General features: G+C 41.1%; 1 protein-coding gene across 1 annotated transcript in view; it reads right to left on the reverse strand.

Annotated features, from left to right (window-relative positions):
- Positions 1 to 27,824, reverse strand: part of CLVS2 (clavesin 2) — a 54,203-nt gene that overhangs the window by 22,944 nt on the left and 3,435 nt on the right. The window contains exon 2 of the mRNA XM_074580842.1: positions 19,628 to 19,802. Within this exon, the coding sequence (XP_074436943.1) occupies positions 19,628 to 19,802 (175 nt within the window). The remainder of the gene's footprint in view (positions 1 to 19,627; positions 19,803 to 27,824) is intronic.

Consider the following 27,824-nt stretch of genomic DNA (forward strand, 5'->3'; position numbering starts at 1 on the left):
GAAACGCTTCAGTTTTGACCCACTTGATATTTGTCTACGGAAAGAAAAAAACCTCTAGAAGGGAAACGCATTACATACATAAACATTTTCGTTTAGTCTTGATGGAAAATTTGCGACTCTTCTTTAGAAAGGCTGTAGTGTCAAAGGTCATAATGTTTCCGCTTAGATTTTTAAAAGAGCGACGGTGCCCTTGTTTTCCTGCATATGAATGCAGCACTTTGGAGCTATACTAACAAATTCCACTCCCTTACTTGCCCTGATCATACAAAATGCAAGCTTATGCCAGGACCAGCAACTGAATTTCATGCAGATCTGATGTGGAGAGTTACGTGATGAAATAAATTACAGACAAGCACCATCCATGAGTCCCAAGACACCCTCAGCATTCACACAGATTCCTTTGTTATTTTGAGCTGTTAACACTGCTGGAAACTTCATCACCCGCTTGTGTGACTGTGACAGACCTCACTGCGACGCGAGGCCACGCAGGTTAATCTCCAGGTGTCAGCCGCGGGGCTGCACAATGGTGGGTGGCACCTCACTAACTGGTTCCTCTCCTTTGGACTCAACTCTGCCCCAAAGCTCCAGCACAATTGAACAGGACTGGTGTGCTCGCTGGAGCCGCCTGCTTTCAGCAGAAAAAAAGCAACTGAGGTCTCGACCAGTTCTGGGTGTATAAAATCCCATGGTGCCACTGTAGAAGCAGAAGCATTAACCCCAGTGTCTTGGTCAAAGAACAACTCAAGTGATCCCATTCTGCCTATCTAAATTCCCTCCATACTTTCAGTTGACTCCAGCATTTTTACTGCAGCATTCAGCTGCTTCAAAGTGTCACCAAGCATTGAAAAACACCCGACATAACAATTTATTCAGTGCAAGATGTGATCGTGTCACCACTACAAACACTTAACACTGAAAAGATCCATAAAAGTTAATGGCAAGTGGGTCTGCTCAGCTCAGTTCTGTGACATTCCCGTCCTGCCTCACCAGCCTGCAAGGGTGAGTGCAAAGTTCTCCAAAGTGATGCTCTTCGTATACAGCTCATGCACTTGAGCTCACTGGGGACTTGCACTAGTTTGGCTACTACTAGTTTTAAAACGTACCAGAGGAAATACTGAGATACACAAAATAATGTTCTGCAAAACCCAAGCAGCATCTATAATGGGCATCTAACAGTGCCCAGAAGCATACATGGAGGAGAAACTCAATTATCTGTACTGTGAAACTGCTTGAGTAAGTCAAAGCCACCCAGCATTCTCCCAAATAATTTGGAAGGTAGCACAAATCAGGCACATTCCCAAAATGCTCTTTGGATGTGGCTATCTCTTTAGGATAACAAAACTTTAATAGTCAGAATGTAGCCACTTCAGCAATAGGGAGCAGCCCTGGGCATGTCTAGTTTATTAGTACAGACATAGCTACACTCTCTTAGAGACTTTTCCCGTTGGCAGCTGCCCATTATAAAACAGCAAGAAACCCATGAAAATATGAAATAATTTAAAATTATTATGTCTCACACAAAGCAAACATATTTACTTTCAAATGTAAGCTATAGACCTTTTAAATTCTATTGATTACACAGATTAAACCTTTCAAATACCACTAATTAAACAGAGTAGCTACTCAAGCACTATGAGGTCTATTGTGTAAATATGTATTAAGGAGTCCTGGGAGCTGTTTCCATCCACTGTAGTGACCTCTACTGAACAGGGGGTTTTTAAGAAAATTAGCATCACACAAATGATTCTGTTCGTTTTGTCTGTTGTTTAAACTTCTGTTGTCCACATTCTGTATGGTCTGAAATGCAGACTAGAAAGATATTAACAATTTTCCAAGCAAAATACTCTACAATTATTACTCTTATCCATCAGGCCTTCACATCCCAGTTCCTTTCCTACAGGACTGAGCAATATACCATATATTTAAGATAAGTGTTCAGTAATTAAGTTCTGTCCATATTTCCATTAACTCAGTAGGTAACTCAAAGGTTTCAACCTTAAAAGACTTGGATCAGTAACGAAATTGGCACTTGGGGAAAGTGAGGGAGCAGAAAGCGACCAGCTCCGAACATTAGCCTCAAGCGAGGGACACCAGTGCCCACCGAGCAGCAGATCTGGTGAGAGCATGCAGGGGTTTTGGAGAACCTCAGCTGTAGCAACATAACTGCTTCTGAGGAGCTACACTCTGCATCAGACCAGAATCAAGCCCAGCCTGATTACACAATTAACAAATCCAAAGTAAATAATAATCCACATACAGGCTTGTAAACGTTGACGCAAATAGTCATTTCTGACGGTCTTAAAGAGGAACTCACCTGGGCTGTGAGATTCTCCTTTTTCAAAAAAACATACCTGTCTGGAAACAGTTCTCCACTACTGAGTACCTACTGAATGCTTTTTCTGTGTAAGAGGCTTCATAAGCATAATAATAAAAATGAATTATCCCCTATCATCAGCAGGGTGAACAGCACAGCCCCCATGGGAATAGGAGCTAGGCTAACAGGGAAACTGAGTTTACGGTAAATAAATAATGTTATCAAGACCTTTTCACGGTTTTGTATGTCACAGACGAAAAATCAATTTACAAGTATTTTATTTTTCGGAATAAAGCTCTCCCGCATTGTGTTTTTTGTCACAAAAGTAAATACAGTTGTAGATGCGTTCACAAAAAATTAAATTATCTTTTCTAAAGTGGTACTGTTAAACAAGTGGTGACAGATTAACATAACCCAGCATCAATGCAAAATGCTTGCAATGTGCATTCCACTACAGCACCAACTTTATAAAGTAAAAGCATTGTGGCATGATTAGCACACTGTATACAGTTTTGTATAGTCCACATAAAATATGATTCTTCCCTGATCCGTATCCATCATACTGGGGTGTGTTTTTCAGTACTACACAAAGCAGTAAAAATTACAGATGCTATTTACTATCAAAGCACGTGGACAAGTAAGTGCATCATCTACAGTTGCTGCAGATGAAAAGTATTCCCAGTGAAGATCCTGCTGCGTTGCCCAGGACATGGCTCCCAGCCAGGCAGAGAAGATATTTTTTCTTCAGATGCGGGAGCTGAAATAATGCCTGAAGCAAGAATCAAACCAGAAGTCAAAATTTTGAAATTCAAGCAAGTAACTCTCTGTCCAACCTGGCATGCCTAGCCTTGTTTAAATCCACATCAAATTGACACCAGCTCTGGTGATCTCCGTGGACAGGCGACCACCGCCAGCTCTCTGAAGCTGCAGGGCTTCAGGAGCGCAGGAGGTTCCACCGGAGCTCACGGGAGCCTGCAGATGGGCACAGGGGAAGAGAAAGTGTAAAGACCGATGTCACACACGGAAAGACATCGGCATTACGGACAGGGAAGTTCGTACCTCCTGCACTGGAGCATCTCATCTAGCTCAAGGGGATGGGAAGTAGGGGCAGAGGTTTGGATCAGTTTTGGTGAAAGGCACCTGCACGGTCACTGCAGGTAACCTTTGAGCCTGTTCTGCAAGGATGGAGAGCAGCGTTCGTTACCTTAAACATGTTAACTAGAAATGGGATTGTTAAAACTAACAAAAGATGTTTAAAAGCTGGGTTTGACTCAGTGTTATGTAATACCAAGGGAAATGAGATCTATTTTGGGACTCTGAAAATGAGGGCAAAACAAATGGCACACACAAACATGAACCTCTATCCCCAAGTCCCACTCCACAGCCTGGACCTCACTTTCCCCTGACAGGCTCACCTGTTACCTGGGAAACGACCCAGAGATTTGACTTTTCAGCACCAACTAGCTCCTCTAATTGTATGCCTGATGACATTTTCTTGCAGTGACGGCTCCTATTTTCACCCCTTCTTCTCCTTTTCTTTAGCATATAAACATGTTACAGTACCTTTCGCTGTACAATAACTCACCTTTCATCCTGTCTCTGTTTTACTGTTCATGCTGAAGAAACGGGATGCCCTCAGTTGCTGCAGTACCCATTTTCTCTGCCTCCTCCCCAGTCTCCCTGTTCTATGCAGACTGTCCTCCCCACGTTTCAATGCTGTAGGTCATCTTTCACCATCCCGACGACTTCAGCCCTTATTACCGACTCTCTTCCCTGGAGAACACCATCCCTGGAGAACTCCCTTTACCTACGTGCATTTCACTGTCATCCCTGTGCTGAAACGCACGTCCCTCCACTCATTCTGTCTTCCACAGCCAAGCCTCACTCGTCATCCTACTTGACTGAAAGCTCACTAACAGCGCTGAGCTCAAATTCTCTCAGTTTTGATTTTCTGCACTCAGCTAGTAAACTCACATCCTTGGGATTATCTGTAAAGTCTTGTCCTCCTCTAACACTATGGTTTGCACTGCAAGACCAACACTTACCATGTCTTCCCCCAAACAATGCTGTGGGTAACCAGACCCCTTTATCTTTACTAGTCTACTACCACGCCTTTTGTTGCCTAAAAAATTATTCAATTTAAGGGTTGGGCTTTTTTGATCAATTTGGGTTTGACGAGTCCAGGGCTGTGAATTTCACTCCATGTTGAAAGGATCAAAGTCAGGAGAGAAAGGACATGAATGCATCTTCCACCAGTAAAAGCAGAGAAGGAAACCAGGCTGATGCTACTCAGGTGACCAGAATTGTGGCCTATGTGAATCCTGACTGAATCCTCTTTTTAGTTTTTATTGTGCCTTCAAAAGAAAATCAAGCTTCTGAACAAGGAGGGGTGAGAAGCAAGCAACACCTAGCCCAATGTGAGGCACTAATAGCAAAAACAATCATTTTGAAACCATCTGCTTTGCAGTAGAACATGTCTCCTGCAATACAATATGTGAATCAAAGCTGGTTATGCCCGGGGTTCACTGCAGAACATGGAAGAAAACAAGTTATCCTAAACCAACCTCCCCATCAGCCCGCGACTGCTGCAGGCTCAGGAATGCCAAATAAAAAGCTGAATGGCATGCCAGGGCTCCGCTCGCTCCATCCGGCCTTACCTCAGGAAGAGGGACAGATGGTGCCAGTGACTCAGAAGGACGCCAAAAGGCTCTCATCTCACAGCAATAACCTATGTCCCAGCCTTGTGACAGTCTGTCATCCATGCAAACGGTATTTTTCAAGGGCAAAAATGTGAACTTGGTGCTAGTAGGAAAACATGACAGAGTGTTCTCCGGGACAACTTCTCGTTTTGCGACCTGGGCAAAGATAATTCCATTCTGCACCGTTTTACCAGTGTGCTCCTACGTGTGAGAAGGCAGGGCCTTGGGAAATAATGCTTGGCAATATAAATTACAGCTTAGTGTACTACTTTTGACTAAGTTAAAATTGTCAAAAACCTTTCCAAGAAGGAAAAGCCTCAGGGACAGCATAAAAGCTTTGTGCACAAGACATCATGACTTTAAAAGAAATCAATCCCAACTTTAAAATCTGTAAAAAAAAAACCAACCCAAAACATCCAGATTATGCTTTTCTATTTTCTGCTTTTTTCAATTAATGTATTTGCAAAATAAAACAAAGCAGTTGTAGCTCTATTCCCTACTGCCACTTTAAAATCTTTTCCATTTCCAAAGTGTAAAATTATGGCTTTCTCATTTTCAGTGCAGCAAAACAAATATGAAATTGCAGTTGTACTTCTGACCTGTGCCAGTAACAGCTACAGTGATGGTATTCTTAGTGCCTTAATGCTGTAATGACTTAAGTGCGTTAAGGTGCATGGGGAAGAAGAATTTTCTCTTAGTAGACAAAATAGCACAGAATGAGACAGTTACATATTGACCCAAACTGCTATTTCAGGGGTTGTTCCAAACTGAAAGCTTTAGATGGCACCTTTATGTCCCTCAATAGCAACACAGATACTTCCACTCTTCCAACCCCATCTGAGTGCAACAAAACGCCCAGGGGCTGGTCAGGCACAACCCGGCTTCCATTTGCCCTCCCAACTCTGAGCTGTTTCTCAAAAGACCCTTCAAACCCACTCTCCTTCACACGGTCCCCGAAGCACTCTGCCCTCTGCCCCTTTCTCTTCTCTCCCCGTGCGTCAGCCTGGCCACCCGCCTCCACCAGCGCGAGTTCAAACATCATCTCTCTGCTGGTAGCTCACATTGAGGCTTCTCTTCTCCAGCCCCCTCCCATACAATAACTTAAAATCGCAGCCTGTTGCTCTGAAAAATGTCCACCTTTTAAGCCCAATGTAGCTAGAAGAAAAGCTGATAAGCTTGGCACCCTCACCTCCGTTCTCAAAGACTGCGCATAACAGAGCTGAGCCATTCATCACGTTCAGGCCCTAGCATCATATTTGATTTTGACCTCTCTCAACCACCACACATCTCTCCTCTGTTTACATCTTGCAAATTCTGCTTTCATGGTGTTGCTTAGATGACATACATGGCTGAGAGAGTGTGCTTACCAGTGCAGCAATTTATCTTTTTTTCCAAAAACACAGAGGCTTGCCTTTTTTTTTTTTTTCCAGAGAAGACATCAATGCTGCAAATGCATGTTTTTTTTCATCTGAGTCCTCATGTCTGCTTTCCTAGCTGGTGATTTAATGAAAGATTAAAGACTAGCTTTATGAAAGTTCACCACGGCAACTGCTGATGTCATTGGGAACCGGATTCCCAATTGGGGCTTAAAGAAAGATGAAGACCATATTGATAATTGACAAAATTTCCAACATTAGTCATCTAGCTAATTAAGCCACAACTCCATGCCACTATATATGCTCAAAACTGAATGAACAGAAAATGTAGCACCATTAATATGCTTAGCTATTGGTGTTATATAAATTTAGCCCACAGAAATTAACTGTTCATGGAAGGTACAGATTATTTACTCCTTTCCCATTCACCAGCAGAAAAACAGAATTATTCATGCAGCTACTTCATGATGCCATGCCTTTGATTATCCTACTGAAAAAAAATACGTGCATTCTTCCTCACAAAATTCAACTAAGTGCTGTATCCCACAAGCTGTAAAATGAGGGAAGGTTTTCATCCATTTAATTGCAAGCACTTTTAAGCATTGAAGAAAAGGAGACACACATTACTAGCTCGGACAGCTTTGCATGTAAGGCACAAGCAGTGATTCTCCCCCTCGCTGTGCTTGCCATCTTTTTTAGAAGAGGTAAAAGTTTTGTGTATGTACAAACACAAGAACAAAAAGCACATTTGAAGTCACCAAAGTGTATGCGTGTTCCCCTTTTGGCTCTTTCTGAGACAAATTACTGCTAAAATGCCTTTATGGTAGTTTGTTGCTTGCTCCATCCTCCTCCAGCAACCCAAAAGCAGTGTACTGAACGGCAGCCAGCCCCATGGCACACACGTAATATCTGCCACGAAGGCAAAATTCTCAGGGATGGAGCACAGGGGGCTGTTTGGGACTTTAGCGGCTATGATGAGGAAAAAAATGCAATTAGAGGAAGAAACAAAGATCCGTTACACAGCTTTAAGAAACACTAGCAATGAGTCCAAATAGTTATGCTTTGTTTATCTGCTATGACTGCAAGTATTTGGATGACAAGATGAGAATGGAGGTAGACGGACCACCTACTCCCTGCGCTTAAGTGAAAGCCCTGAGACCTGGGACTGTGCCTGACTCCTGGACGCACAGCCAAGAGGCCGCGCGGTTCTGCTACACAGTGTGGCTGCCATCCTCGGGGAGGGACATCAGAGCACATTACGAAAAAGCATAAGGTTGTCAAGGGGAGCTCTTAAAAGAAGACATTTACAGTCGCCATATGAAAGTAAAACAATCCATCAAGAAGATTTAACGGGACAGAATACCAACAGGATGAAGAAGAAATTATATAGTAAGGCTCACCTTGCAAGTAAGATGCTGCTCAGTGTGATTTCATCTCTACAACTTCAAGTAAGAACACACATGGTCCAAGCTGTTCCCATGCATCGCCAAATGGATTCATTCTTAATTGGCTTTCCATGCATCTCTCTTTAAAGGCTTGAGTGCTACTTTCATTTGATACTGCATTGATTTTCTCTGAAGTTTCCTCCTATCATGGCTACCCTGATCAATTAGTGTGCTATAAATAGAGCAGTCAGATTCCTTTCACTGGTCTCATTAAATTGCACCCCTGCTGAATTTCTGTGGAGAACAGAATTGGATCATACTGATAGCAATAGTATGAAGATGCCCTCAGGTTTTCCAGTGAAAATCAATTGCTCAATATTTCTAACAAAAAGCTTTGAAAAGCGGGACCCAATGGAGCTCAGGTAATGCCCAAAACATACGTCAAACCTTGCTTGCAATTCTGCATCTCTAAAACCCCCAAAGAAAAAGGGTGGGAAAACAAGTGGCTAGGGGGCTCAGCCAGTTCCTCACTAGTATATAATTCCTCATCAATCGTAACTATTTAACTGCATCCCCTCATATGTGTTGCTGGAGGTATGCAGCTAACTCGTTCTTCTGTAAAGTGGAGTAAGGCTTCAAGGAGGAACACAATTCTAAGGCAATCGGTCCGTCAAAGTCACCATGTAATGGTGGTACGCTTACTGACTAAAACTAGAGGGGACAGACAATATTTGATGGTATGATATAGGCTAATTATTGCAGGTGTATGTCAGCTATGACTTCAGAAATGCTAATCTTTATTTTGTAATGGTACGGCAGTATACCCTTTGAAAATCTGTTTTAGAAATGACATTTTACTCAATGACATTGGAAACAGCTATAAACTAGGAAATGGAATTGTCTGCTTTGAAACATTTCAAAATCTAATCTGAAGGGCAGCTTTAAGGTCTCCACTCTGCCCTACACCCTGCCCTATCCTTTCATAACAATCCTGTCTTCTAACATCCTTTCTGTCCTCTTTTCTCCTCTGCTAAGCACTACCTTTCAATATCTTTTTCATCTTCCTCCCAAAACGAAGCTACATTTTCATCATAAACTCTCCTGCAGGTTGAAAATCCCAACTGCAAAGGCTGCATTTTTAATTACTGCACTTGAATTACTGAATGTATCCACTGTTTCTGTATGCGCTCACTGGTGTCTGGAGTATCCTCTATGGGTTTTCTGTGTGAAGGTCTGAAGGATCCACTGCAGACCTCAGAGGACTGGCTGTACCTTGCAAAGAATTTGCGAGAAGAATGCTGGAGAACTACCAGTACTTGATGATTTATTCTGGATCCTTCATACTTAGCACGGTGGCTTTCAGCCAGAAGACACAGTGCTCTTAATGATACTTTCAGTCAAATGGCTTAGTGCAGGATGAAGGCAGCTCCCAACAAACTCGGAAGATTTTGTGGTAATAAGGCACATTCAGTGCAATATCAGGTAAGAATTAATGATAACTGCAGTCTAAAGATACCTTTAGGGACGCCCTCCCCTAGAATCACAGCAGAACCACTTTCTCCTTCCAGAAAATGTTTTCATCGGGGGAAGCGCAAAGGGTTGAAATACAGTTCTTCTCAGACAGAAAGCCCTCCCCAAAAGGATTCTAACAGATAGAAGAGATTCTTAAGAACCAACTTAAAAGAGCAAGAAATTAACAAATACATTTGCAAATAAAATCTTTACTCACTGAGTAAAGATTGCATTTTCCAATGTCACTGTGTGGTATTGGAGTTAGACCCATAAAATAAGGGAGCTGAATACGCATTTTATAGACAGAACGCAAGCCTATACTGCGAGGGACAATACAAAATGTAACCCACGAGAACCAGCAAGCACCCCAGTGTAGCCAGAACTGTTCTGACATGAGACAGCGTCAGGCGCTGGAGTTATATTCAGTTTTTTGGATTGAAAGTAGACCCAGATTTCCACATCTGGGAATCCACAGATACGTGCAGCCACCTCAGGTTTCAGCCCATACCCATGTCTGGATATTCATTACGTATCAACAAAACATTAGCGCTCAATCCCTTTTATTACAGAAGACACTGGGAAAGATCACAAGCACTATTTTCCTATTCAACATAACAAAAAAAGTCAGATTTTTTTTTTAAGAACTTGTTCTGATCTTTGCAAAATATGCAGGGAATGACTGGAGAAATGCATTTTGCCTGGGGTTTTAGAGTGGGGTTTTTTGGAAAAAAAAAAAAAAATTATCCAAGTAGGAGTATGATGTTTTAGAAAGAGTTCATACTTAATTTTTCCTTAAGAAATATAATTTCCTTTATGTGTTATAAATCTCAATGTTCAGCTCCTGAACTACTTTAAATCACCAGTAGCACTTATTTAAACATAGTTATGTCTATTAAAACATATGAGAATATAATTGTCTTAATTTTTTTATCGTTATGAAACATGAGATGAGAGAAACCATCACCAGCCATATAATTTCACATTTTTATGGTGCCTTCCGCTAGAGAAGTTTCCTATGTTTGTGTTTCAACATCAGTGAAATATCACAGCAGTGTTTTTCCTGCATGGCAATCACTTGTAACCAAAATGAAATTTTTGCTTATAACCAAAGTCAAACTGGATTCATAAAAATAATCATCATAGGAGATGAACACTTGCTAAGGAATATAAACAAAAATCACAAAAAATTACACTGTATTGTTTTGGGGAAGGGGCACTGATATCACAGGGACTATTGCAAAGGCAGTATGTCCTGAAGACAATAACATAAAGCCAACTATGCACACTAATAAGATCACAGAGGATTTATGAGCATCACAGAAAACAAAGGTTAGACTGATTTCAGAAAATAATTCCAAGGTAAACCTGAGAGATTAACTCCAGGTAAACCTGAGAGATGTGTATATAAAATGCATTGATAACACAGGCAATTAGGACAATATCAAAAAAAAAAGTAAATTTAAGATCCCCAAATAAAGAGGATCCCACTGATTTTCACATCTCACCATCTCCAGTGGCAAACAAGACAGGAAGGATGTCTCCAGGTCCTGATTCCAGATGATTGCTGTTGCAGATAGAAACTCCATCAAACAATGGGTTTTTTGGGTTACTGAAAGTCACACACCAATTCCTGCCTTGGACTCAACAGCACATGGTAAAATAGCAAAGAGTTTTATAGGAGGTGACATTTTGAAATAAAAAAATTAGAATTAATGCCGAGAGGAAATCTGAAGAGCAAGCAGTCATAGAAAGGTTTCTGCCTTCGAGACTTTAAATTAAACTGTGAAGTACTAGAAAATATAATGCATGAGATAATCTTGCCTTAGCAGGAAGGTGAACTATGATCTTAAAACATGCCTTCCATCTCTGACGTTATGATTCAGAACAAATTAGTTTTATTTCTGAGTGACCTTACAAGGAGGAATATTATTTATTCCCTTCGTGGCCTTAAGATACTGAAGCAAAGGGAAATATTTAGACCTTGATTGAGAAAAATCACTTCCAAAAATAATTATATATTTTGAAGCTAAGGAATGGTCATAACCCTATAGTTGTTAAACTGTGGCCTACCAGAGACACCGGGAAGTCAATCACAGTGTCAAAAGTTAATTCCCTACTCTGAGTTTGTGCTACAAGCCCTTCTTTTCTCATGCTGGTGCCACTCATCTTAGCATAATATTAGTTTTTCAGCTTAATCGGGGACATTTAGTCACTATCTTTATTTAATACAGATAGATTCAGTTTCCCAATAAAAGAAATAAAAAAGAAAAGTGGTTAGCATTTAGCAAAAGCTCATGAAAGAGGCAGTCTGCACGTACAAGAAGAATCTCTTCTATTTTCTTTCTCTCAAGCCGCAATAATTTTAATTGGATGTTTTTCTCTGTTGACAGAACTGATGGAAAAATGTCAACTATGAGCATTTTTATTAGCTTCTACACTAACCATGGCTACGTATACCCTTATGGGTACTTAGATCTTATAGCAGCCTTCCGGTACTTCCAGTACTTAAAGGCGGCCTACAGGAATGATAGGGAGGGACTCTTCATCAGGGAGTGTAGCGATAGGATGAGGGGTAATGGTTTTAAACTGAAAGAGGAGAGATTTAGATTAGATATTAGGAAGAAATTCTTTACTGTGAGGGTGGTGAGACACTGGAACAGGTTGCCCAGAGAAGCTGTGGATGCCCCATCCCTGGAAGTGTTCAAGGCCAGGCTGGATGGGGCTTTGAGCAGCCTGGTCTAGTGGGAGGTGTCCCTGCCCATGGCAGGGGGGTTCGAACAAGATGATCTTTAAGGTCCCTTCCAACCCAAACCATTCCATGATTCTACAGTTTGTTGAATTAGAAAAAAACTTCAGATACAAAAAGTCGTCTTTTCCCAGATCATACTATGTCATTCCACTACAGCCCCAGAAGCTCCCAACATCTTCTGCCCAGCCCCATGAGCACTGAGTCATACACACCAAGCAGACCAATTCCAGTCTGAGGAACTACAGGGACTGTTTCCTTAACAGCCTGGTGGCTAGAGCACTCACGTGATATGTGAACAGATTAGAAGTCACTCTCTAATACCGCTTTCCAGAGTAGTACGAAGAGCAATGGTTAAGAGGAGATTTGAAGCTGGGAGATTGGAAGCTGATTAGATGCCAGATGTGGAAAGCATTTGGACAGTGAGAGCACAAAAGGCTGAGATCTCCTAAGGAGACTAAGATGAACTTAACATGCCATGAAATCACCCACAGTGACTGAGGTTTTGGAGCATGATATCAGTACACCGAGACGAAAAAACCCACATCAGTGAAGACTAGTACAAAGTAAGGCAATGTCAATGGGAGTGGGATGAGGAACTGGGGAAGTGGTAGGACTGAGGCAAAGGCTGCTCAGAGAGAAAAGGGCAGGAGGAACGGGCAGAAGAGTCTGTGCCAGTTAGATCAAAGCGCCTGAACAAAAGCCAAGATCCCCACAACTAATCACGCCTTGCTTACAGCAAATATCTGCAAAACACTGGCAAAGTGCCCACTCTCTTTCTCGTGCGGGTTCACATGGAGGATGACAACCTACTGCAGGCAGCTACTGCGCTAGCTCCAGTGGCATTGTTAGGGTGGTGGATATTTAACTCCACCAAGCATCCCTGCAGTTTTCAGTAAGATGCCACTCAGTAGAGTTTCTGGGGGTGAAAGGGGAGTTCCGTTTATTGCTTCTTACCATTTGTTTCAAAGAGGCAGCAGCCCGCATGGCGTTATGTGCATTCAAAGAGCATCTAACGAGGAGCTCTAAATTTAGGCCATGCTAGAATTCAGGCTTCTGGCTTGGGGGTTCAGGATCAAGACTTTAGAAGTCTTGAATCCTTCGAACTAAAAATAAGTGGCAGCTGGACTCCAAACATATAAAAGGTGACTGAAAATCAAACCACGGCCTGGCACGGTGAGCAACCCAAATTAGCAGACACTTTTAACGGTAATCTTTCAGTGGAATACCTCTTGGCTGGACAAAAAAAAGAAGATATAATAGTACACCTTCATCTTAAAAGTGTGTTTGTGAGAATAAATAAATTACCATTTGAAAGGCATTCAACAATTTTTTATTGATGAGCATCATAAAAGAATCTAGCAAAGAAATTAATTATTCTGTCTTCAGATAACAGGTTAACAGCTGGGATGACACTGGGTAACGGCGATGTCTATACAGGCATGCCAGTAAGCAACTGAACTTGAGCTCCGGCCATCAAGTACCTTCTCACCTGGCAGGTTAAACCCATCCAGACAGCTGGTAAGAAGCTAGCACTAACAATCACTTCCAGTCCACCCTATTTCCATAGTAAGTTCCTGGCAAGCCTTTTTGATGGCCTTTTTGGAAGTAGAGAAGATCAAATATATGCCCACCCTTGTAAAATAACAAGCTCTTAGGAAAAATATCCCGTGCTGCTGCTGCTACAGAACATGAGTTGAATTGATAAGAAATTGTGCTGTTTACAAGCACATTCCTCCACTCTCTGGGCTGGTCCTGGGCTCAGGGGAATCTAGCATTTACAAACAGCTTAATTCTTTGATAAAAAACTGAATGAAAGCAGCTACATGATTTACTAGCCCCCCTGAAAGCAGATGATATTCCCATTAAAAGCTTGAGCCTGCTACTTTTTAATATCCTCCGAAACACTATGTGACGTGTCAGGACCCTATTCTCAAAAACCAATGGAAAACTCAAGCACCGAATGAGTGGGTTTTATGGTTTTAAGTTTGGATGCAAAGACATTTAAAGCTCTTTTCTTTTTTTTTTTTTTTTGTGAGTTGCTGCTCATTGATACATGCTAGTACTGAGTAACTGTTCCTTAAGCTCTTTATTAACAATCTTATGCACTGCATGGAGCATAATGATCGTGTAATTATATGAAGTCAAAATACTGTTTTCAGAGGCATCCTTAGTTCTGGAAGTTCCTGACTTACAAATTCTTGACACTGGAACCTGCTGCTTGTATAGATGTAGTCCAGAACTAGGTGGCAAAATTTGAGCACTGATTGTGGCTATCTAAATAGAAAGGTGAACCAACTGTGATGTCCAGATAAGATTCCCTGTAAGATACTGATGAAGTTCATGCTTAAAGAAAATGGTAGGAGGAAGTCCTGTCCCTTTCATCACTAGACTGTACATGCTCTGGTCTCTGTTACTTCCACCTTACACTGCTGCAGCAAATCTAATTGGAGATATTGTCCTTACGATTCACAAGAACAGCTGTTTGAAAGATGCTTTGGACAGCAATAGTAGCTGCAAGCATGCTGTCTTCATGTTCTTTCTGGTTCGCTTTCATGTTCACAGTAACGAGTTTGTTTTAGCTCATGAAGCTTTCCTTTGTTACGAAGAAAAGTAACAATCAGTTGAAAGACCTGCCTTGTCCCCCACAACACTATCACTCTCTCTTCCTGTAAACATCCTCAACCCGAAAGCAAGAGCCTTCTGTCTTCTGCAACAATGCTGACTGTCCGCATATGCTCAGCACCCAGTTTAAATGTGCATCATCTCTTTTTCCCCAGCTTTTTACCTGGAGGAAAACACATTAATATTCAGCCCACCAATATCTATGCAGTTTTACAAAGCATTTGGAGGTACAGCCTGCCTGAGTGACAACACGCAAAACAAATCTGTCATGTGTGCAACTACTATTATGAGCTAAATAGAAATCAAGTATTTAAGAAGGATTTAGTGTTCCAGGTTTTAGAATCCTAAACATCAGTTAATCACTTAAAGTGTCTTATGCATACCCACAACTTTCCATTTTGCAAGGCTCACTTATAACTACCCCCAAAGCTGTCTGTTGGAGGTAATAATAAACCCCAATTTTCAATATCATTTTCAAATTGAATTTTCGATCTTTGACACTGTTTTTACCTGCTTTGTGAGAACAATGCTCTCTTGATACTTAATAAAAAGCCCATATATGTAACTATAAAAGAGCTATCACAAAGAAAAGAATCATTCCCAGAACCTCCTCCCTCCTTCTGCTCTCGTGTTCCCAGCTCTGTGTCCGGGCAGAAGGGGTCACGGGAGTGTCAGGAGCAGTGAAAAAGAGGGAAGGGGGTGTGGAATATACACTTGACTTAATTACGTCCCACCAAAAGTCCATCTAACCCCATATCCTGTCCTTAACAAAGGTGAAAAAATGAGACCCTAGAGCAGACAAAATGCAGGCAGCACGTGTGATATTTCCACTCAGCATTCACCTCACCTCCAACTATGTTCAGCCTGAGGAATTCTGAACATTGATGTGGTTTTTACATATTTAGAAATCATGAGTTAATTTCTCTTCCACAAAGATACCCATCTTCCCTGAACGCAACTAACCTCATAAGGTCTCTTCCAACCTGATTTATCCTGTGATCCTATGGTTTTATAGATACCTGGAGTTTCCCTCCACAGCCTTTCTTCTTCCATCCAGAAGAATCACAGCCAACTTAGTTGTTCCTTATACAGAAACCAGCCCATACCTTTCAGGGTTTTTTGCCCTTCTCCAGCCCTACAGTAGTCTTTCTGAGACAGAATATCAAAAACATCCACAACATTCAAGATGGAAGTGATGGCACAGATTTTTGCAGTGGCTTCACCATGTTCCCTGCTCTCCATTCCTTTCCTTACAGTTTCTAACATTTGATCTGCTTTTTCAACCACCATTATGGTTGAGATGATATTTCATAGAGCTATTTATCAGACCATAACACCAAGGTGTCATTCTTGTGCGGTAAGAGCTTGGAGTTCATCACTGTCTGTGGAAAGTTAGGCCTGGTTTTCTTCTGAGCTCTCAAGAGTCCTCTTTAATATGGGAGAAGTTTCTGAAGCACACAGATTGTAACCCCTTGCTGGTGAAAGAGGCAAAATTTTGCAAAGTTTTTCAAAGTTTTTGAAAGGGATTTATTCAAGGCACTTGAGCGTTGCAGCACACAATGCTGTAACACTCCCTGCTTTCAGGAACCCAGCTGCTGAGTAATGTGAGCTCCTTCACAAGCCCAAAATCAGTGCTTGGCTACAGAAACCAATGAATGGAGAGAAGTGGGCACCTAAACACTAGGATTCACAGACATCCATGCATTGAATATACGGCGGAAAACCAAAACAAGGTGCTAAAGTCAGCTCATGGGTTTCAGTCTCACCTCTCAAAGAATGTTTTCCTTCTGCTCGGGTTTCACAGCTCTGAGCTCTTAGGTGCTCTTAGGTACTTCTAGGCACCTAATGCAGACAGACCATTTCTCATAAAAAGAAGAATATTACATCTTACATTTGCTTATGTTCTTATTCTTCACTACAGAAGGTGTAGGGGCTCTAAACGCAAATCCTCCTTCTCACTGACGAGGAGCAACATAAATGCTGTAGCCACCAGCATCCGCAGGGACGAGTGTTGCTCCTTTTTTCCAGAAGCACAAGGCCAGTGTATGAGCTAGGACTAGACTATCAAGAGTCCCAGCCAAGTGTCCCAACCTCCACAGGAGGTTTTTGCTTCTTGGCTATCAAAGCCATTTGATCTAAAAATTAGCACTGACTTACACTGCACCAATTGGTTGGTACAGCACTGTTCGGATGGATATGCTAGAAATTCACATTAGTTTACAGGTAATCACTGTCCTTTAACGTTAAAAATTCCACCACCAAAAGGCTCTTCTCCTGAAAACTACTACCTAGGAGGTTTTTCTAATGTATACGAGTTAGTTAGGGGTACAGTTCCTTTCATACTCCCATTTAAATAGGTATGCAGACAAAGTATATAGCAGAATTTGTCGTCAGTAGGAAACTGTATATATTTACTTATCTTGCTTTCAAAAGCAATTTCCTAAAAAACAACCAGTTGCAAAGGGCCCAGAAATGCCATAGCTTGTAATCAACTCTCTTTGGTATGTACCATATTGAATATTCTGCTCATGGAATCTAAGCAAATACAATGCAAATTTAGTAGATTTCATTCAGGAGGCAAAGGGATTTGGTTAACATCAAATTCAGTGGTCACTAATCCCACTTTCCCTGGTCCCTTTCCACCCAAGTAACACAAATATTTAAATTCCCCAAATGGTAAAGTTCAGCATCTTGAGCCCTGTTAAATCTTATAAGCCAAAGTAAATTCCATTTCTCTGATTAAACAGAGAGTATTTACAAAGATCAAAAATAAACAGTGTGTGAGTTGTTCTTTTTCATACAACCTGACTAAGCACTTTTTACTTCGACATCATTCAGAATGATGTTTCCACTATGCATTTTTGTCCAAAATAAAAGAAAAGGCAGTCCCTGTTGAGGGTAGGGGAACGTAACATTTCAGGCATGAAATCTGGCGAGAAGATGCAAGCCCAAGTTCTCTCTGTACCACCTTTTCACCATGCTTTCCTCTTATTTCCTTCCTGATAGCAACTGGTTTTGAAGTGAGGTTCTCCCTTCAAGATGCTCAGTACAGTTGTCTTTAGTCCTTTCCATTGATTCTAATATGTCTTTACATAGAAAAATGTCTAAGTAAAAGAAAAAGAAAAAAAAATTGAAATTAAATATAATTAAGCCCCCAAGTAGTATAACTACTGAGAAAATACCACTAGAGAGTCAGTCAGTTTTGCTAGTATAAGAACGTTAGTCCTCGTTCCCTCAGTGTTTCTCCAAAGAAAATTAAACGCTGTATTATGAGAGCCCAACTAAGTGATTTCTTCAAAAGACTTGTGATAAAAGGCCTAATAAAAGTTGCTGCTTACAGATAACAATACCTGTCACAGATTAGGACAGATTCCTTGAGCATTAGGAGAGTTTTATCTCACATTTGCCATTTCAGCGCCTTCTCATTCCCTCTTCTGGAGCATTTCGTGCCCAGTTTTACATCTCTAGAGTCAACAGGACTGAAGACTGTGGGCAAAAAATGATGCCCTGGGTGCTGACCACCGTAAGAGTCAGGATATTCGAACATAAAAAGCTGGGGGCATGGTTAAAATAAGCCAATGGACTTCACCTCAACTTGGTTATGAACCAATCGGTGGCAGGAGAACACAGAGTCTCAGAGCCCACCTGAAGTTTGGTAGGTTATCCATCATATTTTCAGATGCAATTATCCAGTGCAGCTCTCCTCAAAATAACCATCTCTCATTAATGTCCAAGAAGAAACACCACCATTTAAAAATGATGACTACTAAAGTATTTATTCATGTTCTAAACAAGAAAACAATGGCTAACTGAAAAAAAGCACAAAAAAAGAAAACAACTTTGGAAGGACTAAAAGAAAATGCAGCAGTATTAGAGCACAGATCTCACTGCTGACTTCTAATGTAGTTCTCAAGACCATGGAACCACACTGTTGCATAAGGAAACACAACAAAATGAAAACAGATCTTTGTCTCATGACTGTCACTACCCTTCTGGGCACAACAGCAGGCTGAATACCGGTTAAGCCATTTCAAGATTTAGATCAAAACTCCATACTACTACTAAACAAGTTTCTTCAAAAATAGCAATATCAAAGTGAAGAAAGTTCAAAGACAAGGCTGTTATTTTGTTTTATGAGTAATAAAAACACATAAATGATAAAACCATCACGGAAAATTAATATATACCCTTGTAAAACCAAGGCACACTGCCACAGGAATGAATTACTGGTATTTTTAACACAGCAACTCAAGCTTGCACAGAAAACAACTATTTTACAAATTCTAGTTTTTCATTTTAATAAGCAGTAAAGATCATAGGAGACAGACAAGAGTTATGTAGTATCCTTTCCACCAATGTGCCTGTGCTGTGTAAAGAGCATTTACAATGAGCAGAAAGAAATGTAAATCACTGTACACTCAGTCCCAGAAGCTGCTGCTCAATTTAATCCTGACCCAGCAAAAGAGCCAAGCACATGCTGAACTTTGAGTACGTAAATAGTCCCAGCTAACCGTCTAATCACAGTGCCCGACACTTTTCAGGACAAATGATGTAGAGCCTGTCTCCAATGGAATCAACAAAAAAAAAACAACCAGCGTGGCAGCAGCAACCCGTATTTCATCAGCCCTGTGCAAAATGACAAGATAAACTGATTACTTCTAACTTGCTGCCGCAGAAGCTACGGTCTGAATTTACAGGAAGCCAGCCAACTTCGCAATAAAGACAGAAAAGTTACCTCTTATTTATGGCAAAAAAGGAGCCTACACAGCAGGAGTTACTGCAGTTAGCCGACCGAGCTCACACGTTAGCCTGTGCCACTGTAGCTTGCCTCTTCACCCATACCTTAAGAAGCCTTGCTATTCAGAAGTTCTTGGATTTTTGTTTCCTTTGGGTTTTTTTTTTGAGCCACCTAGATTTGTAAGGAAGTGATAAACGAAGAATTAGCAAAAGAAAGAAAAGATGAATGTTACCTGAAGGCCCTCTATGGCTAATCTAAGCATGCTTGGTGTGAGCTTGGAGGCCTGCTTGAAGGTGAAGTTGCTCCAGTCTATAATCAAAACAAATCCATTCACTTGAAGCTCGGGGTCTTCTATCATGGCTTCTAACGAAAGAAGTATGGCGCGCAAAATATCCACCAGTGTGTACCTGTGAACGTTAAGGGGAGATCTGGTTAGGAAAGGAGCAACGACCACAGACGTGGAGAAGTTCTGAGCATTCCTCCTGTGTGCTGCTTATTAATAGGTTAAATCAAAGGAGTGCCAATGTATCCTCAGAAGTCTTGGGTATGTAAAGCTGGGAAAGTCTCAAAAGCTCAATTGGTTGAACTCATCTGGAGCAGAATTCTGTACATCTAGACCATCAGTCAGCCAGAACAACCTACAAGAATATAACACACCAAAAGCAAATTTGAACTTTTCTGTAGTCTCCTAAGCTGCTTTATTATCTATGCATTTTATTAAATGTCTGTACAAATATACCTATGCAAGTTGTATTTTTCTAAAATCATAACGATACCAAAACCAGAGTTTAACACCAGACGCCTAGACCCAAAGTTTCCTCCTATGTTTTTGCAAGGGATTGAAATAAAAGCTTCTACAAAATTATCAGCTAAAAAAGGGATTTCCACATGCTCCTCTTGCTCCTCTCTCTGGGTGATGTTTTCTCTTAAATCTACAAAGGGTGTTACGGAAGGCTGATTACTCAAGGATCTTGAAAGCAGAAAGTAACACTCACATTAAGGCTTCGAGGTGTTTCTGGTTAAGAGCAACAGCAACCATTTAAGGGTTACTTAACCGCCCTCTGAGTACTTTGTATATCCAAGTTATGTCATTTCAGGAGTAAGTCTGGAATGCAGTATTTGTCAATCCTAGAATTTTCTGTGTTAAATTTGGGGTTACAAAGATGCCACCTACAATATGTAATTATATGGTTTACATATATGCACGTAATCTTTTCTTAGATTGATGATCTTGTAAAAGACGACATAATTCCATATTGCCAAGCTCTGTTGAGTATTATCTTTCTTTTTTGAAGCTAAAGCACCTAATACAGCAGCTCAATAGTTTAAATATATACAGCAATGTCATCTTTAGACTGCCATATAATAGAGTTATTAATCAACTTGCAGTTTAGCTTATTGAGTTTTTTTAAAAAAGGTGAAACAACTGAATTATCTGGGCTATTTTAAGAGATACGAAAGTAGTAGTTTAAGCTTTGATTTTTTTTCCAGGCTTAGCTATGTTTTATATTTAAAAATCTTCTTTAAAAGTAAGATAAATAGTTACTGAAACAGATGTAAATTTGCCAGTCCGCACCACAGTATCAGATGCAGCATTAGACAGCTAAACCAGAAAAACAGATAAGCAAATATTCCAGGACAGTGCAGATATTTTTAAATAAGGCCCTTTAAAAGTCTCCCATGATGGCCTCAAACACAGAAGTTCTCAAAATTCTGAGTCCCCAGAGCAATCTTCACCACACTGCATATGTAGCAAAGAGCCTGTGTGCCTATTTAGAAATTACATTAAATTATACTGACTTCTGCTTGCTTTAATATGAGTACACTGTTCCATTGTGTACGTAACTGTATTTTGAAAGTATCTGCAAAAGGAAATAACACAAATGAAATTAATCTGCTCTAGCTGACTCCTTGCATCTTTCCATCTTTTTCTTTTAACCAACTAAAATTCAGTGAACTTCCCAACTATGCCTTCCTAGGAAAGGGACTAGAAAAACACTGTCTTAATGTCAGCCTAACACGAGTGAACAACACAAAGTGCGTTTTCCCCAGAAAACAAAAGCATTTTTTTACATGATTCCTCTCTTTGTTTTGGAGACCCTTACTTTGTTTTGAATTTGGTTCGGTTCATTGGGATGAAAGTTTTCATATTCACTCCTTTTCACTTTTCTGAGATTTAACTTATTTCTGAGGCTTTACTTTTCAGAGATCTAAGTTTTACAGGAAGTTTGGCATGCTACCTCTTTTTTGTTCAGGTTTTTTCAGCTGGGGGAGGAAACAGCACAAGAAAAATTCTTCTCTGCAATTTCCCTATGGAAATCTTCAAAACGCTAAAATTCTCTTATTTCTTTTTGTCAGAAAAAAAAAAAAAAACAAAACAAAACAAAACAAAAGAACATTTCTGTAAATGGAATCTTGTCCAGGGGGAAAAAAAAGGACACGCCTTAAAACCTTTTTTGAAGGAAAACGTTCAAAACCTGGATCCTTAAAATTGTTAGCTGCAATTTGATCATCAAAGAACTGTTAAGCCCTGTCTTTGCAGTAGGCACGGTGAAGCAAACCCGGGCCTGGAGCCAACCTGCCCGGGGGCAGAGGGGTTGGGGTGGCAGAGCCAACGCCTTGGGCACGGCGCGGCTGATGCTCCCCCCTCTCCCCAGGCACGGCAGCAGCTCCCCCAAGCCCCACTGACGGATGCGTGGGGAAAACGCCACCGTCGCTGCTGAGGCCTCTGAATAAGCAAACAAACGCGCACCCCCAGCGCCGCAGTGCGAGGAGCGAGCTGAGGAAAAATGAAAATAATCATTCATCAGCTCTTTCCCAAATGAGTTTGTGCATGTATAATGGGACGTGTAGGGAGTGTTTGGCAGCATAAAGACTATAGACGGTTTTACTGGCACTAGAAAGGTCTTAGTTTGCCTAGCATCTCTGCAGACCAGTCTGCCTACCCAGTACAACACTGCCACATGGACAGTGGAGGGCACCTAATTTACATGGGAACTAAAAATTCCCTGTACAACATGCATTTTGTACAACTGCGAGCATCGGGATTAAAACATATGCTTAGCCTGAGGGAAGGAGGCTTACAGAGTCATGCTCAGGGTCAGGGCTGGGCTCAGAGCATGGCCAACTGCCTTCAAACCCCTGGTTACCTCCACAAGGTGGTGGAGGTCTCAGAAACACTATTTTTTTAATGACTTCATTAAATTAGGTGGAAATACACCCTGTAAGAGGCCTTCCTAGGGGAAATATTGCATTGGGAAGGAAATTACATCAGGTGAGACATTGGGAGAGCAGCTAATGCTTCACTCTGAGGAAAATCATCTATCAGAGCCCATACAAAAAATAGACATTAGAAATACTCAAATCCTAAAATTAGCCTCAACTTCACTTGATGTTTATGCCGCCCCATTCAGAGGATCTCATTGTCCAGGAGAAGAGCTTCACAAAACAGAAGGCTGCTGCAAGCACCCTACATGCAGTCCGAAAAGATGGGTCCAAAGATCCTAATGTAGATCTCTAATGTCCTCCCTAGGGACCTCAAGAAGACATCACATGCCTTGGATTAATGGCTCCCTACTGGCACAAGGCTGCTAGAAATCTGGTGCATTAGACATAAAGATTCTTTGTTTATGAAGCAAATCATATCTCAAGGACTGGCCATAAAATGCTTTTATATATACCTAAGTGATAAATATATAGATGTATACATATAAACACAAATACACCTAATTATGTCTGAAACTCGTTCAAGTCAATGGGAAAACTGTCAGGTGTCAACAAGACCAGGACTTCATCCACCACGGAGAGTAACCAATGGTTGCAGTGCTGGGCTTCCACAAATCTATGGCATATTCACCATCACCGTAACTCCTATTGCAGGTTTGCTTAGTGTAAGAAATACAGTCCACAACAACAAAGGCGATATTGTATGTTTACTCACTGAAAAAGACAAAAGGTTGTCCTCTCAGTGAAAACAAGTCCTGAAGAACACAGGCCTAGCTAAAAGCAAGCAAGAACACTTTCTGCCAGAGGAAGGTATCTGATGTACTCTTTAAGTCTGAAAAGCCACATGAGGAGTATACAGGGACATGTCACTAACCACTAAGCTTCCCACCTCAAATACCCTTCAGGGCAATTAGCTGAAGATAGAAGCTGTCCTTCATTCTGTAATGAACCTCTTCTCTTGGTTTTGATACCTTACTTAAGTACAGTACAGAAAACCAGACAAGAAAGGCAAATCCATTAGTGGGTATTTAACGCAGCTTTTACTCTGGACACATGCTGAGGCAAGCCAGAAATGCAAACCCGATGTGATAGATGAGATCTTAGGTGGCGCAAATGGCAAACTAACTGTTGAAAGTACCAGCTGAACAGCCCAAGCAAATGAAAAATGATTAAAGAAACTATACTGAAGCCTTCACACAGCACAGAGTTATTTGCATAAAGACTCATCTTTAATCCACTCCAGCCCCATGTTGCCCAACATTTCACCTCACTGCTACTACTCTGCATGTCAGCACCAGGATGCACAGGCTCTGCCATTAAATACGCTCCATCCTTGGCTGGACTTTAGCGAAATTAAAATCCTACATTAAAAGAAGGTGGGAAAATTTACTCTGGATTGTGCTGCTGAAACGTTTATTCCACACTGAAATTAGTTTCCATATAGACACAGAGATATAACCAATCAAACGTGAAAAAAATGTGATAAGCTAGTGAGTGTGAAATAAACTTGGTCCAAGATGGCTTTGACTGCCTTTCAACTTTAAAAAAAAAAAAAAAGAAAAAAATCAACATATTAGCCTTTAATTTTAAGAGACCATGGTGTTCAGTCTGAGGGGAAGATGGTATTGCTTTATTCTCACCAATCTGTGTTAAGTAACAGTGTGCATTTAGGGCACAGCAAGCCGCTCGTTTTGCCCTGGCCCCAGTTTCACAATGACTGCTCCAGCGCCGTCAGGTAGGCGGGGTGTGCTGGGCCTTGTTTGCTGCAGGAGCTCCGTAGTAGCCTGGAGTTAGTCTGTGCAGAAATAAATCCTTATTTATTTATGGCTAAATTCAGTTGCATTCACTTGTTTAAACAGACTCTTATGGGACATAGTGTAGCTAGCAAGGTATTACTAATTGCTAGGATAATCGAGAACTCACAGTTAATTTAAATGTATTTAACGCCCGCTATTTATAGAACCATGCTTAATTCAACGGAGAGCTTAGATAACTTTTTTAGCCCAGTTGTCAATGTGAATAACAAATGCTGGAAATATGCTATCACATATATAATGTGCTCTTAATGTTCCTTTTTCTATGTGAGTTGCAGCTTGAGTTCAAATGAGGTGGGAACCGGTGTGCAGACACACTCTGCTACCTCTTGAAATTTTTCATTCAGGTTGACTTTAAAGCAATGAGCCTGGGAAGGCTTGACAAGTTAATAGCCACACTGACGGCAATTCTTTCAAATGCTTCGGGATGGCTACCATTTCTACCATGACAGAGACGGAGCTTTCTAGGGTAATGCCTCACTGAGGTCTTGGTTTGTCAAGAGCAGAACAGCTCAAACAATGAACCGAGCAGCCCGCTCTCGTGTAATTCAACAGTGGCAGCAATTTCCCCTTTACAAAAAAAATAAAAGTTCTTTGAGATTTTCTATGGGACATGAATAGATTCAAAGTATTTGCAAGGATTTCTGGGAAAAACAGTCTGGCAGACGCTGCTATCAACTCTTGGTAGTACTTCACTATGATCTTTCACCTTCATCGCTTGGTTGTGTAGTCTATGCGTTCTCTTCACTCCCAGGGGCCACTGTAATTTCCACCAGGCCAACAGAAAGAGAAGAGACAGGGAGAATGCAGGGTACAGACGTCTCATGTCAAAACCAGCTGTGTCAGCTCTTTTCAGTATTTTATGGTCTTGATGATGGGTGGCATCCACCGTATCATCTGTTCAACCAGATTCCGATTCCAGTCAATTCACATTTGCACTGAATAACAGGTAAGCTGATTTGGCAGAGTTGCCCTACTATCTCTATTGCTGTTTGTCATCTGCCCCCCACCTCGATATCAAGAAATTTCAAGTTATTTTGAGAATTAAAACTGAGTGGCATAACTCTGCCTCTCAGGATGCAAACTGGTAGCTAGAAGAGAGAAATGGCAAGTCGTCTCTGCTTGAATTTAAGCCACATGTCTCCTGAAGGTCCCAAACATGTAAGGAACACACAATCTGTATTTTAAGCTCATCACCATTTGGACAAGTAAAGGTTTCTGTCAAATGAGCCCTTGTGCCACTGTGGTTTAAAAGAGAAAGCTGGTCAAGTCTCTGAGCCATCATCCCATTTCTAACCTACTGCTCTCTGGCTCAATGTTTTTAGAATTTCAGTGAAACATGAGCCCTCAAGATACACAAAGGAGTACCTAGAAACGATGCCTCAGATCTCCTTGGTTTGGCAGTCTGGGTACAGATTTGAATGCTGAAAAGGTGGGGGATCGAAACTTCTCTTATAGCTATTCTGCTTAAATAGTGGCAGCATGCCACTAGGGACCTTTATTCTAAAGACAAAAAGCACCACTAGTGTTACAAAAATGCATAGAAAAATAGAAACTGCTTCAAGTATTTTACCAGATTAGCTTTTAGATTCAGATTTAATACTATTCATTACTCCTTTATGTTAGCCCAGTGTCTAACAGTCACAGCCACAGATGAAGATTCAGCTGATCTAAATCTTACATTAGCATTGATCAAAAAGATCCCTCACCACAACTCTCACAATCTAAATACAAGTGATAATAGGCAGATATAGATACCTGGGGGAAAGCTAGGAAACAATAAGACAGCATCCATCAGCAGGAGAAACTGTAGAAAAAAAATGACAGTGTTTGCACTATTTAATAATTATTATTTGAAAGATATTACTTCCAAACAAAAATTGACTCTATTAGCCAGGTATTTTGTTATTGTTAATCTGTTATTATTGTTAGCATTGCTATTTATTTTGTCACACTGCCTCCATCAGAGCTTGAAAAACACCCTGCTAGCTCGCCTGTGGTTAATAGTGATTTAAGGTGCAGACCAGCCTCCTAATAGCTACCGAATTTAAATTTTCATTTAACGGGAGGAAAAGAAAAGCTTCTAGCACTTCTGCACACGAAAGCATAGTTTCAAAAGCAAATCAGGGGACTCTGTCTTTGCCTTGCTGTCACCCATCTGATGCAAGAGCAGAGCTATTGGAACGGAGTGCAGTGATTTCCGTATTCACCAAGGATGGTGCGAGCTGACTGGGTCACTGTGACACAGACAGGCACTAGGTATCACTGCACTTTTCTACTGCACTTTTCTATTGTACTTTCTAGGAAGAGTTCTGAGGTAATTAATACAGGGAAAGATTTCAAATAAATAGCCTCAAAATGGACTGATTTTCCGAGGGAATCTGTGTACAGGTGGCACGAAGCACACAGAACATGCGTGACAACAGATCCCTTGCCGCCGTGTTGAAGTTAATCGTACCATTAGCTGAAAAAACACTTCACCAGCTGGACACATTCAGAAAGACGGAGTCTTCAAATGCACGTACACACCTACAAGCCGAATGTAGTTACGAACCAACAATCTGGAAGCTAACAGGGAAGGCTGATCCCTTCCCAAGTGCTCTCCAGCCTCCTGTCAGGAATGACACCCTCTTCACTTTCTCCATAGTAGAGACAGGGGGGGGAATTGAGCAGGGTCCCATTGAAAAGCTGCTGGGCTATTCAATGCATTATCCTTCACCTTTCCCTTTTTTTGTTTGTTTGTTTGTTTTAAATACATGTCTGATTTAGTTGTTCAGATGGTAGGACATCTGGTACAGTTTTCAGGCCCTGCTTTAATTTAATGATTTAACATCTAGTACACAGGCTTGTTTTACCATAGGAATTTTTTGCCTCCCACACTTTTCTTTCTAATTGGAACGATGTAAATCATAGGCTGCCGGTGCTATATAAATCATCTATAGTATGTCTGCTATTCATTTAAATAACAAATTGGAACTTTTTATTTCTAATTGTTGCATGCTGGCCATAATAAGTCGTACACACATGATAAATTTGGAGGCTTGCTATGCTCTGTTAACGTAGTTTATGAAGCATATGAAGAGGCCCTAACAAGACAGACTTCAAGAAGTAATCCTCACAGTGCTGCTGCCAGAGGAGCACTAGTTTATGTACTGTAAGATCTCAAGCCAGTAAAGCTTGAGACATGTTGCGCAGCGGCTCCAGTGTAAGTTCCACAGGCAGTGTTCCCCCGGTTCAGTTGCTGAACACCGGATAACGCAAGACCCTAAATTAATTAGAAAAGAAAGCGACGTAGCTCCATTCCCAGATCTGTCACTGACTTGTCATGTGCCTTGGAGCAAGCCACTCCCCACAGCCGGGCTTCAGGTCTCTCCCCTTTGTCTGAGTGGT

This window comes from Larus michahellis, chromosome 3 (genome assembly GCF_964199755.1).
Source record: "Larus michahellis chromosome 3, bLarMic1.1, whole genome shotgun sequence".
Taxonomy (NCBI): Eukaryota; Metazoa; Chordata; class Aves; order Charadriiformes; family Laridae; genus Larus; species Larus michahellis.